Below are 20,335 nucleotides of genomic sequence, written 5' to 3'. Positions count from 1 at the left end.
CAAAGGAGGAGATAAAAGAATTTAAAATCTTAAAAAGCAAGCCACTTAAAATAAGACAAAAGAAATCGACTCGATTAGCAGCGGTAATTGGTTCCCAATTGAGAAAGTGGCTGGAATGAAAACCTGCACTCACGGCCTCCCACCTGGAGTCTTTCTTGGACCTTTATAAATCAGATAGACCACCCTAAAGGCACACTGGACACGTTCAAATGTTTTCCATTGCATGTCTGTAAGCAGTAAAAGCATTTGATGGGGGGACTCACACAATATTATTTATTCTGATTTTTAAATAGTCTACCCAAAAATGTAGTGCTGGACAAGAATCTTTAGTGTGTGAAGCCTTTATGGAGAATCAGTAGAACAAAGTTCCTGATACAGTGGGCTTGAATGAGACCCCGTCTGAACAACAGCAGACAAAATCAAACCCATTTATAAAACAAACTTCAAAATACTGGTGTCATACAATCCAAATATCAGATTCCAGTCATAATGCTCATAACATCCTAAACACGTGTGTTGCGATTTTAAGAATTCCTAGCAAAGGAGTTTTTATTTCCATGTTTTTCTTTTGTCTGGCACCTCCTGACTCGCCAGTATGAGGAACCCCCCACATATGATGTACCATATAACACCTCTTGATGTTTGGTGTAATGGATGGCCAGCCCAGGATGGACTCCCTTCCCACACCTGGCTGGGAGACCCAGATAGAAAACAGGCACGAAGAGGAAGGAGGCTCCCTGTCTGCACAAGGATCTAGGCATAGGATGCCCTCTGAAGAGTGGGTACGCTGATTACCCAGCAGGATTAGACATTACCCGGCTGGGAGGCCAGCTTGAAGGAAGGATAGTGGGAGCTGAATTGTTCAAGCTACATGCTCCCTTAGACTGCTAGGTGGCAGCATCCCTGGAGTCGTGTACACCAATAGACACCGACAGGGCATGCTGGGAGTTGTAGTGTCGTAGAGCAGCCCTTCTGAGGTCCAATAGGGGGCGCTGCTGGAAGCTGTGCTAGTTGATTTTTGGTACTCCCAGCTCCAAGATAAAAGGGGCCTTGTTAATAAATCTGCGTGGATTCGAATGGGAAAATATGTGCACACCAATAAGACAGGAAAAGGTGTGCCCTAAAAAAATTAATCCAACTTATAAAATTTAGACACACTGCTGTGCAATCTACCATTTATAAATCACAATCACCTTGTAAATATGTGCATGCGAATGGCACATACAACGGGGAAAATAAATATTGACGGCGTCCACGTGTTTCACAGTAAATATATTTCTAATGGGGATATTGACATGAAATTCTTACCGATGTCGGTAACAACCCAAGTAGTCCACATATACAAAGAAATCAAAGCAAATAAGTCCATAAATGATGTGTAATAAAGTGGAATGACACAGGGAGTAAGAATTGAACACTTGAAGAAAAAGGAGGAGCAAAAAGGCCTGGAAAGCCAAGAAAGCAGCTGACGTCTGTCAATCCTGATAGCCCCCCGGTCAGTGCAAATGAACATCAGCTGCTTTAGTCCTAATTGATGGCCTGTCATTACCAGGGTGTCACACAAGAAGCATCCCATGATGGGAAAAAGCACAGAGCTCTCTCAAGACCTTCACAACCTTACTGATGGCATTGGTGACAGACGTACTTTTAAACTTCTGAATGTGCCAGTGAGCAGCAGAAGTGGGAAGAACATCATCTCACCATAAACCGGCCACCACCAGGCGCTCCTCGCAAGACTTCAGTCAACAGAAGAATCAGAAGAGCCAAGGAGCCGAGAGCTTCAGAAAGACCAGCAATTAGCAGGTCCAGTAAGTAACGCACTCCACCGCCATGGCCTCTACGCTCACCACTCACCGCTCACCACGTAAGACTCCACTGCTGAAGAAAAAGTACCTTGAAGCTCAATGAAAACGTTTGGACAAGCCTGGTCAGTGGAGAGCAAAATTGAACTCTTTGGAAGTCACTGGAGGAGAAATGGCACTGCACATCATCACCCCAAAAACACCCCAAAATAGTGACAGACTTCACCTAATTGAAGGAAGGATGTGTGAAAAAGGCGCTTTATAGCGCCTGACCCGGCACGGACCATGCAGAGGCACGTGTTCACACTCAATTATTTTTATTTTCTTCAGCCGCGGGCACACGTCTTCCCTGTGTCCCACAGGCCCAACACAGTCCAAGCACAAAAACCCAAACACAATGCAAACTTTCCTGCTCCACCACTCCTCCCAGGCAACCTCGTCCTCTTCCTCCCGATTCTGGCCTTGATTGCTGGGAGGCAGGCCCTTTTATACCCCACCCGGAAGTGTTCCAGGTGCCTGACCAGCTGGTCTTAATTGTGGGGCTGATAAACCGTCCAGTGTGGTGGCCGGTTCTCTGCAGCACCCCCTAGCGGCCACCCCATCTCCCAACCGGGCTGCTGTGGTGGACTCCATGTCCCATGGAGCCACGGGGGAGATTGAGGAGAGATCCACAGCCAGGGAGACTGCCCCCAAGAGCCCCATGCAGCGGAGGCATCCCGGCCGGGCATGGGACCCGGCTGTCCGTCACAGATGAATGGAGAAATGTAGCGGGATATTCTTAATAAGAATCTGCTGCCATCTACCAGGATGCTGGACATTTCAGCAAGACAAGGATCCCAAACACACAGCCAACACAGGAAACTCTCAATTGGTTTCAGAGAAAGAAACTAAAGAAGCTGCTAGAATGGCCGAGTCAATCACCCGACTTGAAAATCTATGGAAACAACTGAAGATCAGAGTTCATAGAAGAGGCCCCCGGAACCTTCCAGATTTGAAGACAGTTTGGGCCAAAATCCCACCTGAGCAATGCATGCGACTCGTTTCTCCACACAGGAGGCATCTTGAAGCTGCCAGCACCAACAAAGGCTTTTCTTACTCCCTGGGTCATTCCACTTTATTACACATAATTTATGGACTTATTTGTTTTGATTTCTTTGTATGTTGGGATTTCTTGGGTTGTTCCCAACATCAGGTGTAAATTTTATGTCAATAACTCCATTAGAAATACAGTAAAACCATGGATTGTGAGTAACTTGGTCTGAGAATGTTTTGCAAAATGAGCGAAAATTTTTAATATATTTTAACTTGATAAACGAGCGAGGTCTTGCAATACGAGTAGTACGTCTGCGTGTTGTCTGCCGAGCGTCACGTGATCACAACTGAGCTGATGGTTCTTCTCTCTCTCTCTCTCTCTCTTGCTGTGGAATTGTGGGTAATCGTCTCCCATGCTCGGCCTCATTCGGCGTGCCTCACTCGTATAGTCAACATCCGTACGAGCGTATACTCTTTACCATAGACATATGTAGACAGACGCCACATTCACTGTGTTGCCCAGTCGACACGATACGTCAGCACATCCGCCATATTGCGAGTGGCACAAGTGCCATTTAAACTAATACAGGTAGATATGGAAACCGGGTTTCCTGATGAAAAAACAATAACGTTTTAAACAGTATCGTTTACATACAGCAGATTTTGGCAAATCGTTTAAATGCAATTATTTACATCCATTTATACACTAATAATGGCAATTATTAAATAATAATAATAATTAATAATTAATTTTGCATCACAAAGGAAGGTGACTATGTAGAAAAGTGATGTCATTTGTTTTTGAAATTCTTAATAAATAGAGTTAAAAAAAAAAAGTGCGGAAACCTTTTGAGTGTCCCTCGTACGATATTTACTGTATATGTGATGTAAATAGTAATTAATCATTCAGGGTGAGACTCTAAACTATGCCATCATTTTTATGGTCCGTCTGGCCCGCCCAAGACTACATTTCAAACTCCGCCCACGACTCCGCCCCTGCTTCCCCACACTACTGCTATGGTCAGAGTTTTTCATAACGTTACGCCAATTTTCACGCCAAGTCTATAAATTCCGACCGTCGCATGTTTCCAAGCATAAGCACGTTTTATATATGAGGCCTCAGGATTTAAGGGACCTTCAGATATTGACTTGATGCTGTTTTATTGAAAATAGTTGAATAGAATTGACAAGCTTGTTGGGCCTAGTGGTCTGTTCTTCTCAGAATTGTTCCTATGTGACATTTAGCTTGATAAAAAGGTCTGAACATTAGTTAGACCGCCAGTTACACCAGTAATGAGCTGTCAGTTTTCCATGTGGCCCCTGGATGAAGGTCCAGAACGCAGACCCTGGCTTAGCAGTAACCCAAAGTGCTGGATGTTCCTGTCACCATGGACCAATGTCCACCAAAGAGTCCAAATCGTGCACACAGATCAGTCACAATAAAGGGCCACAGATGCTCATCGGTTCCAACACGTTTTATTTTCCCAGTAAAGCAGGTCTGGTGAGAAGACATTTAACATCTTCAGGTGAGCTTCATTCACACCAAACAACACATTAGGATGGTGAGTGCGGCACAAGGTCTAGAACTCAAAGATGGTTTGGGGACTTTTGGGTTAAGGTGGCATAAAAAAAGAAACAAAATTTCCGAAAAGAAAAGAAAACCGGCACTTCTTAAACTTTGGGTCTCTTTGTGACGATCAACGTGTGACACAATTCTGTCCTTCTGATTTTTTTTTTTTTTAAACAAAATTTCAAACAAACATCTGACAACGGACCGAGTGCATTGTGAGTCACGTTCTGTGGAGCATGAAGTCAGGTGGCCTGGCATCACCAGGGCTAACAGCTGCGGGGGTCTTGATTCAGTTCCCCACCTGCTCATCTCCTGTGTGTTCTCCCAGTGTCCATGTGAGGTTTTCTCCAGGTGCTCTCCTCTCACGTCCAAAAGGTGTCTAAATTACCCCTGGTTGGGTATGTGCATGGGTGTGCCCTGTGATCGACTGGCATCCTGTCCAGAGTTGGTTCTTGTCTTGTGCCCGAGGCTACCAGGATACGCTTCTGCTCCCTGTGACCCTGTAATGGAAAAAGGGATTTAGAAAAAACGAATGAGTAGAACATGCCTCTTAAGAGCAACCTGGGCAGTAGGGGTCAGGTGTGAGTGCCATTAGAGGCCTTAGAAAGAGAACGAGGGGTGGCGGTCAGTGGGCACTGCTACGTGCCAGTATGGGCTGGCAGGGGGTGATGAAATGGTTAGAAACTCATGGTGACCTGGAAGTGAAATCTCTGAAAGCACTAGGGGGTCGCCCTCATGGTCAGGTGCCCAATTGGGCCCTAGAGCCGGGTGGAGCGCGGAGTCTATAGGCCAGATTAAGCAAGACGATCTCAGTTTTTGCAAAAAGTTCCGTAGACCCAGAAATGACGTCTCCGTCATTTCAGAACTGACTTCGTAAAATTACTTTTGGAAGGTTTCGGCAAAGCCTGGAAAATAACGACGGGTCAAAGACCCGTTCAGAAATATGCATCCATCCATCCATTTTCTAACCCGCTGAATCCGAACACAGGGGTCTGCTGGAGCCAATCCCAGCCAACACAGGGCACAAGGCAGGAACCAATCTGGGGCAGGGTGCCAACCCACCACAGGACACACACAAGCACACACCAGGGCCAATTTAGAATCGCCAATCCACCTAACCTGCATGTCTTTGAACTGTGGGAGGAAACCCACGCAGACACAGAGAGAACACGCAAACTCCACGCAGGGAAGACCCGGGAAGTGAACCCGAGTCTCCTAACTGCGAGGCAGCAACGCTACACACTACGCCACCGTGCTGCCCGTTCAGAAATAAAGCGATAAAAATGAGAAGGGATAAACAGTACAATAAACTAAATAATACACATCATTGTGAAGTTCAGAAGGTTTCGGCCATCACGTCGTGTCATAATACGGATTGTTTCTGTGAAATACACTATTAACATTTACGTTGTGTTCGGATCTGTGGGAACCATTTAACATGTCGACAAAATTAAAATCATTAAGATCTGTGTTTTTCTTAGTTTTTCGTTTACATTCATGAAACAAAATATATAATCTAATTACAATGTTTACACCATGTTAGAGTTTAGTAAAATAATTAATAATAAAAGTGGTTACATTTTTTTAAAATGTACTATGCACGTGTACTATATTGTTCTAAACCAATTTAGAATGAACATTTAAGCCAATCTAATATTTTTAAACACGTATGTGAAGAAAACGGCAATAGATATTCTAGACTAAATTATGCTAGATATTAATTGCCTTATATAGATCTGCTCTAGTTTTTGTCACTTTGTAACGGCCGACCCCTTTACCCAGCCGGCAGCTACACCTCCAAGACCTGTGGCCTCGATAATTTGCTGAGAAATCTAAACTATCAAGCAGTACTTCTACACAAGTAAACTTTTCCCCACAATCGACGGTATAAATGCAAGTCCACAAAAACAGAATGTAAAATTAAACGGAGTAAATGTATTCAGTGAAACAAGACATGCCACAAAACAAATGCACATATAAATATTCCTCCACCCCAGCAACCTCAAGACAGCACCAAAAAATATACATACAAAAACCCCTCCCTTGTCCCTGTAACATATAACACACACCACACAAGCAACAAAATGACTAATAAACAGAATGGTTGTGAACTTGAGTCCGAAAGTAAATATGTCCTGAATACGGATGACTGAACTAGCGGCAATTGTGATGTTTGATTTTCCCGGCGTTTGGAGCAACCTCACCGTGATTCCTCGGCGTGTGGTGGATGATGAATCGACCCCGGGGTCTCAGCAGATGCAGGTTGAAAGACAGTCCGGATTAATGAAAAACAAACTGGAACAAAGCGCAATGTGATGAAACAGCAATCAAGTTGAAGTAATTGACACAAAACTCTCCTTCCTCTTAAATAGTCAATGACGGCAGTAATTGATTGATTAAGCACAGGTGTTTTCCAGGTTTGCGGCTGCGGTCTCCTTCCATCATCCGTCCTCCTTTACGGGGACGGCATTAACTGATACACATACAAACAGCCAATGGGACAATGAAACGAGACACGCACAGAACTGACATTTGAACACTAACTATGTGGCCCCGCTACAACTTATTGTTATAAACGATGGGCCATCAAAAGAAAAAAAAAAAGAAAAATACTAATAAGAACACAATTTATTTATATATCACCCTTCCTTCCATCCATCCATTATCCAACCCGCTATATCCTAACCACAGGGTCACAGGGGTCCGCTGGAGCCAATCCCAGCCAACACAGGGCGCAAGGCAGGAAACAAACCCCGGGCAGGGCGCCAGCCCACCACAGGGCACACACACACACACCAAGCACAATTTAGGATCGCATGCACTGTGAGAGGAAACCCACGCAGGGAGGACCCGGGAAGCGAACCCAGCATTATAAAGGCCTGTGTCTCCTAACTGTGAGGCAGCAGCACTACCCACTGCGCCACTGTGCCGCCAGCACCCTTCTTATGCCCAAAATTCAGAAACAACAACAGGACCGATGTAACATTGGTTACAAATAATATCTTCACTAAATAAAGATAAATACAGGATATACAAAACATTCAAATAGAATAAAAGACAATAATGCAGAATAAAATACAACATATACAGTAATACTATAAAAAAAATCTTGAACAAATAACATAAATTGTGATAAAAATGCAAACCCCGAGTACCTGGACAGATAGAGGGGCAGAATGTCAGCTCTGTTTGATGTCTTGCTAAACGAATGAGGATAGAATTACATGTTGAAAAATATTAGATTGGCTTCAATGGTGATTTTCAATTGGTTCAGAACAGTATTGCACACGTGCATAGCACATTTAAAAAAAAATTAATCACTTTTATTATTAACGTTTTACTAAACTCTAACGTGGTGTAAATATTGTAATTATATTGTACATTTTGTTTCGTGAATGTAAACGAAAAACTATTTTCAATTAACACAGATCTTAATGATTTGAATTTTGTCGACATGTTAAATGGTGGGCGGCACGGTGGCACAGTGGGTAGCACTGCGCCTCGCAGTTAGGAGGCCTGGGTTTGCTTCCCTGCTTGGAGTTTGCATGTTCTCCCCGTGTCTGCGTGGGTTTCCTCTCACAGTCCAAAGACATGCAGGTTAGGTGCATTGGCGATCCTACATTGTCCCTGGTGTGTGCTTGGGGTGTGTGTGTGCCCTGCGGTGGGCTGGCGCCCTGCCTGGGGTTTGTTTCCTGCCTTTCACCCTGTGTTGCCTGGGATTGGCTCCAGCAGACCCCTGTGACCCTGTAGTTAGGATATAGCGGGTTGGATATTGGATGGATGTTAAATGGTCCCCACAGGCCCAAACACAACAACAACAACATTTATTTCTATAGCACATTTTCATACAAAAGAATGTAGCTCAAAGTGCTTTACATAATGAAGAAGAGACACAGTAAGAAAATAAACAACGTAAATGTTAATAGCGTATTTCACAGAAACTATCCGTATTATGACACAATGTGATGGCAGAAACCCTCTGAACTTCACAATGATGCGTATTATTTCGTTTATGGTACTGTTTTTCCTTTTCAGTTTTATCTTTTAATTTTTGAACGTGTCCTTCACCCGACGTTACTTTGCCGAGACCTGCAGAAACCTTCCAAAAGTAATTCACGAAGTCAGTCCTGAAATGACGGTGACGTCACCTCCGGGTCTGTAACTGTGGGTCTACAGCTGCGGTGACGTATGGTGCTGTGACTCTGCAAGTGGATGCTACTCAGTTTTTGTACCATGAGCCCATTGGGGGTGGCAGGAGTGACACCGGTTAGAAGAGGGTCAGGATTAGGGTAGGGGATGTTACCCTGAAGGCCTATGCATGGGCACACTGCTCCATTGATAACTGTTGATTTTTAAAGGTATATACACGTATTTCTATAAAATGTCTAAAAAACTATTAAAACCCAATAAATATTGTCCTCTCTGTTCGTCATATTTGGTATTCAAGTAATTCTAAAAATTCCTTTCATTTTTACTTGAATTTGTTGATCTCAAGTAGAATTACATTTAGTGTGACTTGGAGAAGGAGGACATGGAGTGTGTAAGGATGAACTGAAATATTCAGGCAGTGACGTACAGGCGAATACTCCATATCTGCATTTTTCCCCCAAGTTCCCTTTTCCCTTCATTTGAAAGGAACAGAATATAACTGAAGTAAGTAGGGTTAACGTAGAAAAACACTGAGCCGCAAGATTCATCCAAAGAAATGAACGTTTTCACGTGTGAAGAATTTGACGGCCTCAGTAACAGGGACTGTCATGGAGATGCTCTGTGATTAGGAAACGGTAGAGAGAGAAGAGCTGCTTGGATTAAAAAGGCTGAAATCCAACACGTCACAAGGACCAGAAAACATTTAGCAGTGAGAGCTTAGCGAGTTTAGTGACTACAGATAGAAAACCTTGACGCTGTTTTCAAACATTACTGCAAATTCCTGGGGGCTGGAAGTGAGCAAATAGACACACTGGCCACTTTATTAGGTACACCTTCGCCAGTCTCTGGTGGGACCCCCTTCAGCCTTCAGAACTGCCGTAATTCTTCATGGCGTAGACTCAACAAGGTGCTGGAAACATTCCTTGGGGAATTTGATCCTTAATGATATGATAACATCACGCAGTTGCTGCAGATTTGTTAGCTGCACATCCATGATGTGAATCTCCTGTTCCACCACATCCCAAAGGTGCTCTGCTAGATTGAGATCTGCTGACTGTGGAGGCCATTTGAGTCCAGTGAAGTCCTTGTCATGGTCAAGAAACCAATTGGAGACGATCTGAGCTTTGTGACATGGCATGTTATCCTGCTGGAAACGGTGGTGCTTGAACCTCTCTTGACTGGCACTCCCTCTGTTCCCATAAAGCTTTCTTTTTTTTTTTTGCCAATACGGATGTTCTGTGTAAGAGAGGACAGAGACGACTATACTTCATTAGAAGGCTGGTGTCCTTCAACGTCTGCAATAAGATGCTGCAGATGTTCTACCAGACGGTTGTGGTGAGTGCCCTCTTCTACGCGGTGGTGTGCTGGGGAGGCAGCATAAAGAAGAGGGACAAACTGGTGAGGCAGGCAGGCTCTATTGTAGGCACGGAGCTGGACAGTTTGACATCTGTGGCAGAGCGACGGGCGCTGAGCAAACTCCTGTCAATCATTGAGAATCCACTGCATCCACTGAACAGGATCATCTCCAGACAGAGGAGCAGCTTCAGCGACAGACTGAGGAGACCCCACACTATGTGTCTCGGGCGGTAAACGTTAACATTATACAAAGTTATTGTCTGTTATACCTGCATTTTTATTACTCTTTAATTTAATATTGTTATTATCAGTATGCTGCTGCTGGCGTATGGGAATTACCCCTTGGGATTAATAAAATATCTATCTATCTATCTATCATGTAGTGCCTCTCATATCTATCTATCTGTCTATTTATTATATAGTGCTTTTCATATCTATCTGTCTATCTATCTATCATATAGTGCCTTTAATATCTGTCTATCTATCATATAGTGCCTTTCATATCTATCTATCTATCTATCATATAGTGCTTTTCATATCTATCTATCTTTTCAGACTGTCCTTTCGAGACGTCCTGCTACTTCCTGTCCACTTTTATACTTCCCACCCATCTTTGATGGTGACTCTCAGTGTGCCTACAACACTTTAACTCTTTCTTGTGTGTCTCTCACTTGCACATCCACTTTTGATTGTATCGGCAAAGCCAAACTTAGCAGTCACCCCAAAGCCAAAGCAACCAATCAGATTGCTCAGAGTGTCCGGTACGGACACACACACACACACACACAGGCCTTAGTGTTTTTTTTTATAATCTATAATATATAGATAAAAAAAATAATAACAAAATAAAAGCTAAGCTGCAAAACAAGGTGGATCATTGAGAAAAGTGGGTGGGCACAGGGCTACCCGGGCAGCTTACTTGCACCACACCTGGCATTAATGATGAGAATAGACTGCTCCCGATGTACTGTATGAAGGTTTTTATTACAGTGTTGAACTAAGGGAACAGAATCAGAGTCGGCGAGCGGTTAATCTGTGCGGACTTCACGCCATGTGAGTCAATCAAAGTGTTTGAAAATGAGGGGACAGGGTGGTTCAGGTGAGGGTCGATGCCTCATTTTACCTCCCGGGTCTGTTCTCCTGATCAACATTTCATTCTGCTAATTATTTTGAATTATTCAGCGAGATCACCCGGAGCATCACAACACTGAAAGTGGTGCTATAGACCTGAATGAATCCAAGACATGGCTCCTTCTACATCTGCTAATATCATTGCAAAGATTCTATGGCCATTGACTCCATATAGTCACTCTCGTGTGAGAAATCCCGGTGTGATTTTCAATATGAACTTAAAAGTGTTAAACAGTGTCACACACGTGCACATGGGAGGCAGCTAAAGTTCTTGAGTAAGGGCAATTCCAAATCAGACTGGGATGTGGCAGAGTGCACTGACTCTTTTTCCTGCTGACCATTGACGGGAGATTCCACCTGGTCCTCTTGACGTCACTTCCGGGATCGAGCCTATGGAAGGAGTCTTTGCCGGCTCCGGCCCCTGTGATGTCACGTCTGGACTCAAACCTATGGCTGAAGACCTTCCTGAGCCCGGCCCCTTTGACCTCACTTCCTGTCTTCCCCTTTAAAAGCCTTCACCTTTTTCCAATTCCCTCAGTTCTGTTTTGGACTCGGTTTTCTGCACATCAGTGCTGTATACCCTTTTTTCGGCTTTGCAGCCAGGATACCAAACTACACGGGTGGCTGCCCCAAACCTTTCTATATCTCTGTATCAAGTTTGTGACAACAGATCAATGCGGTGGTAAGAGCTGCTTTGGGGCAACTGCTACGCTCCAGTCAAACTGTGCCCTGCAGAAGCTCCTCCATGCATTGGCCTCGATTGCTGCAGTTGTCTTTATGTTTGTGTCTGTCAATCATCTTTGTCCCACCTCCCGTTGGTCACTAAATTACACATGTAATGGTGTTGACTGGCAAACAAAAATAAATAAATACATAAAAGGAGCTCATATCACACCAGTATTGGCTCCCCTGCCTTGGCTTCCAGTAGAGGAAGTTTCCTAACTAGGAAAAGAAAATCCGAGCACATTTCTCCAGTTTTGATGTCACTGCACTGGTTACCTGTGTCATTCAGAATTGACTTTAAAATACTGCTGATGGTTTACAAAGCCTTAAATAATCTGCTCCATCCTGTATATCGGAGTGTCTGACATCTTATATTCCAAATGGTAACCTTAGATCTTCAAATGAGGGTCTGCTTAGAATTACAAGAACAAAACTTAAAAGAAGTGGTGAGGTCGGGCGGGCAGGCGGGCGGCCTTCTGCTGTTATGCACCACAAATCTGGAATAGCCAACAATAGGAATTCACCAGGCTGGTATGGTGGAGCACTTCAAAAAATTGCTAAAAACTCATTACTTTAACATGGCCTTCTCATAACTTCATTTTAGTTTATATTGTATATTTCATTAATTATCATTACTACTCATGGTGGCTCCACAATCCGTACTGACCCCTACTTTCTCTTCTGTTTCTCTTCCCGGTTTTCTGTGGTGGCGACCTGCACCACCACCACCTGATCAAAGCACCGTGATGTCCCTCCATTGATGGATTAAAGGCCAGAAGTCCCCATGACCGTCACCATCAAGTCCTTCCATGAGAACCCCGAATACCATGAGGACTGATTGAGGTCATTTATGTTAGGTAGAATGCCCAGAGGGAGCTGGGTGGTCTCGTGGCCTTGGTGCCCCTGCAGATTTTATTTTTTTCTCCAGCCGTCTGGAGTTCATTTGCTTTTTCTGTCCTCCTTGGTCATCGGACCTTACTTTTATTCTATATTAATTAATGTTCTCTTACAGTGGGATGCAACAGTTTGGGCAACCTTGTTAATAGTCCTTATTTTCCTGTATAAATCGTTGGTTGTTACGATATAAAATGTCAGTTAAATCTATCATATAGGAGACACACACAGTGATATTTGAGAAGTGAAATGAAGTTTATTGGATTTACAGAAAGTGTGCAATAATTGTTCAAACAAAATCAGGCAGGTGCAGAAATTTGGGCACCACAAAAAAGAAATGAAATCAATATTTAGTAGATCCGCCTTTTGCAGAAATTCCAGCCTCTAAACGCTTCCTGTAGGTTCCAATGAGAGTCTGGATTGTGGTTGAAGGTATGTTGGACCATTCCTCTTTACAAAACATCTCGAGTTCATTCAGGTTTGATGGCTTCCGAGCATGGACAGCTCTCTTTAACTCACAGCACAGATTTTCAATTCTATTCAGGTCTGGGGACTGAGATGGCCATTCCAGAACGTTCTACTTGTTCCTCTGCATGAATGCCTTAGTGGATTTTAAGCAGTGTTTCGGGTCGTTGTCTTGTTGAAAGATCCAGCCCCGGCGGGCGCAGCTTCAGCTTTGTCACTGATTCCTGGACGTTGGTCTCCAGAATCTGCTGATACTGAGTGGAATCCATGCGTCCCTCAACTTTGACAAGATTCCCAGTCCCTGCACTGGCCACACAGCCGCACAGCATGATGGGACCACCACCATATTTGACTGTAGGTAGCAGGTGTTTTTCTTGGAATGCTGTGTTCTTTTTCCTCCATGCATAACGCCCCTTGTTATGCCCAAATAACTCCATTTTAGTTTCATCAGTCCACAGCACCTTATTCCAAAATGAAGCTGGCTTGTCCAAATGTGCTTGAGCAGACCTCAAGCGGCTCTGTTTGTGCTTCCTCTTCATCACTCTCGCATACAGCATCTCCTTGTGTAAAGTGCGCCCAATGGTTGAACGATGCCCAGTGACTCCATCTGCTGCAAGATGATGTTGTAGGTCTTTGGTGCTGGTCTGTGGGTTGACTCTGACTGTTCTCACCATTTGTCGCTTCTGTCTGTCCGAAATCTTTCTTGGTCTGCCACTTCGAGCCTTAACTTGAACTGAGCCGGTGGTCTTCCATTTCCTCAATATGTTCCTAACTGTGAAAACAGACAGCTTCAATCTCTGGGACAGCTTTCTGTATCCTTCTCCTAAACCATGATGGTGAACAATCTTTGTCTTCAGGTCATTTGAGAGTTGTTTTGTGACCCCCATGTTGCTACTCTTCAGAGAAAATGAAAGGAGGAGGGAAACTTACAATTGACCCCTGTGGACACCCAGGAGGACCAGAGGAGGGCCTGTACCTCCACCAGACCGCGAGGGGGCGTCCGTCCTGGTTACGCTGGTGGCCTCGGGTAGAGGGCATGGAAGCCCAGCCCTGTAGGGGCCCGTGGTCACCGCCAGGCGGCGCCCCACTTCCAGACCATCATCTGCCACACCCGGCCGAGGCAGGAGCCCGGCCGGGACACCCAGGAGGACCGGAGGAGGGCCTGTACCTCCACCAGACCACGAGGGGGTGTCCGCTCTGGTTATGTTGGTGGCCTCGGGTAAGGGGCATGGAAGCCCAGCTCTGCTGCCTGAACAGCCCTGGAGCCCAGCACTTCCACCACACCAGGAAGTGCTGGGGGGAAGACGACAGGGGACACCCGGACGGCTTCCGGGTGCACAGCCGGCACTTCCGCCACACAAGGGCGTGTCTGCGGAGGAGTGCCGGAAAGCAGCTGGAGCCCATCCGGGTTCCCATAAAAGGGGCCGCCTCCCTCCAGTCATAGGCGAGAGTCGGGAGGAAGGAAGACGGAGCTGGAGTGAGGACGGGAGGCGGCCAGGAGAGAAAGACAAAAGGACTGAGTGGCCTGGACTTTGGGGGATCGGTGCAGGAGGCACTGGGGTTGGTCGTGCACAAAGTTTGTAAATATTGTACATAATAAAGGGTGTGTGGTGAAACTATGTTGTCTGTCTGCCTGTGTCCGGGCCAGCGTTCGCACCCCCTTAAATACTGGGATTCACCTGTGTATGTAGGTCAGGGGTCACTGAGCTTACCAAGCCAATTGGAGTTCCAATAATTAGTTCGAAAAGTTTGGGAATCAATAAAATGACAACGGTGCCCAAATTTCTGCACCTGCCTGATTTTGTTTGAACAATTATTACACACTTTCTGTAAATCCAATAAACTTCATTTCACTTCTCAAATCTCACTGTGTGTGTCTCCTATATGATAGATTTAACTGACATTTTTTATCGTAACAACTAACGATTTATACAGGAAAATAAGGACTAGGTTGTCCAAACCTTTGCATCCCACTGTATTTTAATTCTTGCTTTGTCCTTTTTTTCTTTCTTCATCATGTAAAGCCCTTTGAGCTCCATTACTTGTGTGAAAATAAATGTTGTTGTTGTATCAGGTGAATTTTAAGATTTGACTCTCTGTGTGTACTGCGTGGGTCTGCTCTTTCATATACAGGGTGAGCCAAAATGAAGTACCGTGTGACGTAGAGGCAGCCAAGTGGGTGGGAGTCCTTTGATAAGTGACCCCTTGTAGTTTTCATGCCTTGGTCCGGTGCCCACCATGCTTTCACCGTTCTTCAAAAACAACAAATACATCATCACTACGCAACGTGCCTTCCGACTGCACTTCAGCGTTCTAAATTTAGACAGACGGGTACAACAGTGAACAGAAAATCTCCAGGCCATTCTCAGACTGTACGAACACCTGAAAACATTGAAGCTGTAAGGGCATCCATCTTGCAGTCTCCTAGACGTTCAGCGCACTTCACCATTTCCAACATGTCTTTGATTTTGCACGAGGACCTTCATTTCCATCCACACAACATGATGGCAGTGCAGGAACTCACTGAGAGAGACTGGCAGAGCCGTAGAGAGTGTGCCAACATTCTGCAAACCGTTCATCGAGATGCCATCGTCATGGGACGTCAGCCACGAGGCACATTTCCATTAAAATGGTTGTGTAAATAAGCCAAACTTTCATTACTGGGCTGAAACCAACCCTGGTGAACTTCATTAGAGACCCCCGCATGGTGAGCACACGTGTTACAGTTTGGTGCGCCGTTGCAGAATTTGGCTTTTTTTGGCAACAGTCACCGTCACTTCCCAACATCACATTGAAATGCTAGAGAACTGGAAGAAATGGATGTGTTGGATGCCTGGTGTCAACAGGATGGAGCAACAGATCACACGGCCTGAGCGGAGGTCCATGCAAGTTTTGTGGGAGATGTTTCTGGTTAAGCTGATCTCCCTGCGCAGCGACGTCGGGTGGCCTTCACGTTGGCCTGATGTCTCTCCGTGATATTTCTTCTCGTCTCAAGTCGAAGGGATACACACACCGACCCCAGAACCTTGAAGCCCTCAAGGACGCTATTCGTCATATAATCACCTCTGTTCCCCTTGAAATGGTCAAACGAGTCATGTGAGCATTCAGAAATCGTCTCAAAGAGTATCTCGATGGCCACCACCTCGAAGACGTCATTTTAAAACACAGTGAATAAAAATCTAGATTGCATTGCCTTTCTGGTGTCGTAATGAAATTGATTTTATCTCGTAGTGTTTTTGTAAGATACACGTTTGAAATGCGGTATCTTCTTTTTGGCTCACCCTGCATTGCTGAGCTTCTTAGCCCATATGTCCCACCCTGGGCCCCGGTTGTTATTCTTTATTCGGTGGACATGTCGGAGGCTTAGAGGTGACAGCGTTTTTGCCGGAGCAGCCCTGAGGCTTTGGAATGTTCTGCCTTAAGAAATAAGAGCTTCTCCCTCCATTACATTTCCATTAATTTGCTTAGCAGATTCTTTCACCCAAAGCAACTTACAAAAGAGTTCAACATAATTGAGGAACATCAATTGGGGGACCGTTTGGGAACAAATGTGACAGGACAAGGGGACAAAGTGAGTTACAACTCCCAGATTTACAAAAACCTAACGGCTATCATTTAGGAATTCACCGCACATGGAGGTCTCCAGATGCTTCTGGAACAAACTGGGGAGTTTTGAATGGAGGTGGGCAGCTCGTTCCACCAGCCAGGAGCTGCACGTGAAGAGAGTCAGGACTGAGGTTTGATAAAAGGCAGAGGTGGCATCACCACATGCTGCTCTTCAGCAGATCTGAGTGGTCAATTAGGAACAGAGGACCTCCCCATATATGCAGACCACTCTGTAGGCAAGCATCCATGATTTGAACTTAATATGTGCCACTCCAGGGAGCTGGTGTAGTGGACTGAGGAGAGCAGAGACACATGCCCACTCGGCTGGCTGAACACCAGACGCGCCACTTGGTCATTACGGTCCACTGTCCTGTCTGTCCTGTTCTTTATTAAGCCTTTGCTTAACAGGTTTGGCCCACACAGCCGGTCACCATTTCCAGGTAGTCCAGTTGTGATCCCACGTCCATTAAGTTAACTGGTAACTCTTAGCAGGTCCAGTATGAAGGTGAGTGGGTGTGTGTGAGTTCCACCCATGATGGACTGGCACCCCAGTCAGTGCTGCTGGGATTGACAACAGATGTGACATAAGAATCCAAGTCACCCACCACCCCTTCACGGCCAGAAGAACAACCTGAGGTGGCGCAGAGATTACCTTGGACAAAGACGATGGCGGAGCTGCACGCCTCCCCGGCCTCATTTCTGGCGATGCACACGTATCTCCCACTGTCCGCCACCAGGACGTGCCTCTTCAGCAGGACATGGGTGCTGTTGGGGTTGGGGACCTGCCATGCAAGGAGAATTTCATGAGCAGACAGACAGCAGCGGCTTTTACTGAGCAGTACAGCCAGCGACACTTACCCTGGCCTCTCCGACGGCCACCACCGTCTGATCTTTCAGCCACAGCACACGTGGCGGGGGCTTTCCAGAAACACGGCACTCCAGAAAAAGGTCTTCTCCGAGCAGGAGGGCCTGGTCCTCAAGGGAAGCGATGAAGTGTGGTGGCTGACTCTCGGCTAAAGGAGACAAAGTCAAATCACAGGCGTTTAACGGGGTGTTCATCTGCAATGTCACATACTGTGAGATCTCGTCCCCTCCAGTGGCCTCATGTGTGACCCGAAGGACTGTGCTTACAACATGAAAACAGGACTTTTAAAGCACCTTGGAATGTTGTGCAATATCGAAAGGCGCTATATAGAGTCATAGGATCCAACCCTGTCAATGACTCGCTGTGATACCCTGCTACAGTCGCAGTTATAAAAAGGGAAACAATTGTACGCCAACTGTGAAGTGTGCTATATGAAAGGCACTATATGAAAATCTCAATGTCTAGGGTTCAAACTCTAATGATGGAGGCCCTAAATGACTAGAAGTGGTCACCAAACTTGCAGTTCCCACAGTTTAGTCCAATGGAGATGATGTTGCCTCTGCAGGGTGCAATATAAAATCACATATTTAGATGCCATCAGTCTAAGGAAGGGGGAAAATACTTTTTCACAACCCTGCGAGTTTTCACACAGGTGAATTTTACTCACTTTGAGCCACATGAGGAACCAACTCGGGGGATCCGTTTATAGATTCCAGCTCCTTACCCATTAAGCCACCACCCAGCTAAACAACTGCCATCGCCTCCATTACAAGGTGCCACGTTTGGCCTGGCAGTCCTCACAGCTGATTTCTGATAGCAGCCATATGTCCTTGACAGTTGAAGGAATTGAGGGGCAAAACCAGAGGGCACCTGTGGGGTAAGTGGTGGCCCTGCAAAACCTGCAGTGCTCTCTAGTGTCACCTAGAGATTAGAACAGACAACGCTGTCTTCCAGTAGACCCCCTACACCCCCCCGCCACCAATGCCACTTGCCCCCATCATCTGCTAAATTTTGTCTTGTCCTTCTTATCTCTGTCTTGTGCCCCTTTGGTAGGCATTCTGCCCCATGGCCCACGCCAGTACTCTCACACACATGCTGGATGGAGCAGCAGCGTCCCCTTAGTCACTTCTCTTCCGGGAATTGACAGCAGCAGGTGGCCCAAATGACACTGGAGGCACAGCTTCACTTTCTTTTTATAGCAGAGTAGTCAGGAAGATTGTGGCTCATGAATTTAAAAAGTTGCTCCTAACGGTGTGCCCGTGTTGCCACAGCTTGCCCTGGCAGGTGTTTTTGACATTTTGGAGGAATCTCACAGTGAGGTGGGCACCACAGTACAGATCTGCTGTCATCAGTACTGGTCACCATTCCTAAACTTGTTGTTTCATATTGGAAACTTTCCTCTCAGCCCTGCTGGCTACTTTCTGAGCCCACCTGGGCCACACCAGCTTTACAAGAACCCCAAGCCAATCGGGATGCCACTGCCCAGGCCTCAGATGCTGGCATCAGAGATACACGGGGAGAACTTGCAGGCAGGAGGGCTGTGAGCAGGGCTGGCATATGTGAACCACGACCAGTGCCAGGGGCATCAAATGGAACGGTGTTGAATACTAAAGTAATGTGTGGAGCCCCTGGGGGGGGGGGCTTGGTTTAAGCAAAAACAGCGGTACCCAGTTAGGACTCCAAAAAGGAATTCAAAGCTGGCACTGGTGGATCGTGGGCTAAAACAGACCCATTTGCCGTTCTCAGATGATTAAGTGGAAAACAGGCAGAGATAATTGTCATATAGTGGGTGGTGTTGCCATCTGCTGAAAAGCCATCGGCTTCTTTATTCCCTCCCTCGATGCCCCCAACCTTTTGTGACCCGTATCTCCTGGAACATCAGCCCTGCGCTTCACTGATAAACCTTTCCATTCATTTTTGTCCTTTTAGTAGGGCCCGGATTACAAGCTATGTGACACCCATTCAGATTAGTGACAAAGTGACATTAAGGGGGTTAGTGCCCCCAAACACCCAAAAAAAAAAACTTTGTGGCCATTTTGCCTTAAAGAGGAAAAATTCATGCCAAGGACACGGGCTGAGCCAAGAAGCCATCATGTTTACTCATTCTGGTCGTGTGCAGGTCCTGTCAGCAGCACCCGGCTAGTCCTATATAACTGTATATAGCGCCTTTCACCTTTAAACTTCACCCTAAGACTCCTCACACTTACAGCTATGCTTGAAAGTTTGTGAACCCTTTAGAATTTTCTGTTTCTGCATAAATATAACCTCAAACATCATCAGATTTTCACTCAAGTCCTAAAAGTAGATAAAGAGAAACCAGTTAAGGAAATGAGACAAAAATATTATACTTGGTCATTTATTTATTAACGAAAATGATCGAATATTACATATTAGTGAGAGGCAGAAGTATGTGAACCTTTGCTTTCAGTATCTGCTGTGACCCCCCTTACTAAACGTTTTCAGTAACTTCTGATCATTCCTGCACACCGGCTTGGAGGAATTTCAGCCCATTCCTGCGTACAGAACATCTTCAAGTCTGGGATGTTGGTGGGTTTCCTCACATGAACTGCTCTCTTCAGGTCCTTCCACAACATCTCGATTGGATTACGGTCAGGACTTTGACTTGGCCATTCCAGAACATTCACTTTATTCTTCTTTAACCATTCTTTGGTAGAACGACTTGTGTGCTGAGGGTCGTTGTCTTGCTGCATGACCCACCTTCTCTTGAGATTCAGTTCATGG

The 20,335-nt window shown here is 45.5% G+C and overlaps 1 protein-coding gene across 1 annotated transcript in view; it reads right to left on the bottom strand.

Moving 5' to 3' along the window:
• Nucleotides 1–4,294: 4,294 nt before the first annotated feature.
• ccdc141 (coiled-coil domain containing 141) overlaps nucleotides 4,295–20,335 on the bottom strand; it is a 123,567-nt gene continuing 107,526 nt past the window's right edge. The window contains exons 26-28 of the mRNA XM_039757766.1: nucleotides 17,587–17,741; nucleotides 17,381–17,510; nucleotides 4,295–4,904 (exon numbers count right to left, since the gene is read on the bottom strand). Coding sequence (XP_039613700.1) covers nucleotides 4,789–4,904; nucleotides 17,381–17,510; nucleotides 17,587–17,741 — 401 coding nt within the window. The 3' untranslated portion in view covers nucleotides 4,295–4,788. The remainder of the gene's footprint in view (nucleotides 4,905–17,380; nucleotides 17,511–17,586; nucleotides 17,742–20,335) is intronic.

Source organism: Polypterus senegalus, chromosome 6 (genome assembly GCF_016835505.1).
Source record: "Polypterus senegalus isolate Bchr_013 chromosome 6, ASM1683550v1, whole genome shotgun sequence".
Taxonomy (NCBI): domain Eukaryota; kingdom Metazoa; phylum Chordata; class Cladistia; order Polypteriformes; family Polypteridae; genus Polypterus; species Polypterus senegalus.
This window is presented reverse-complemented; position numbering and strand designations above follow the sequence as displayed.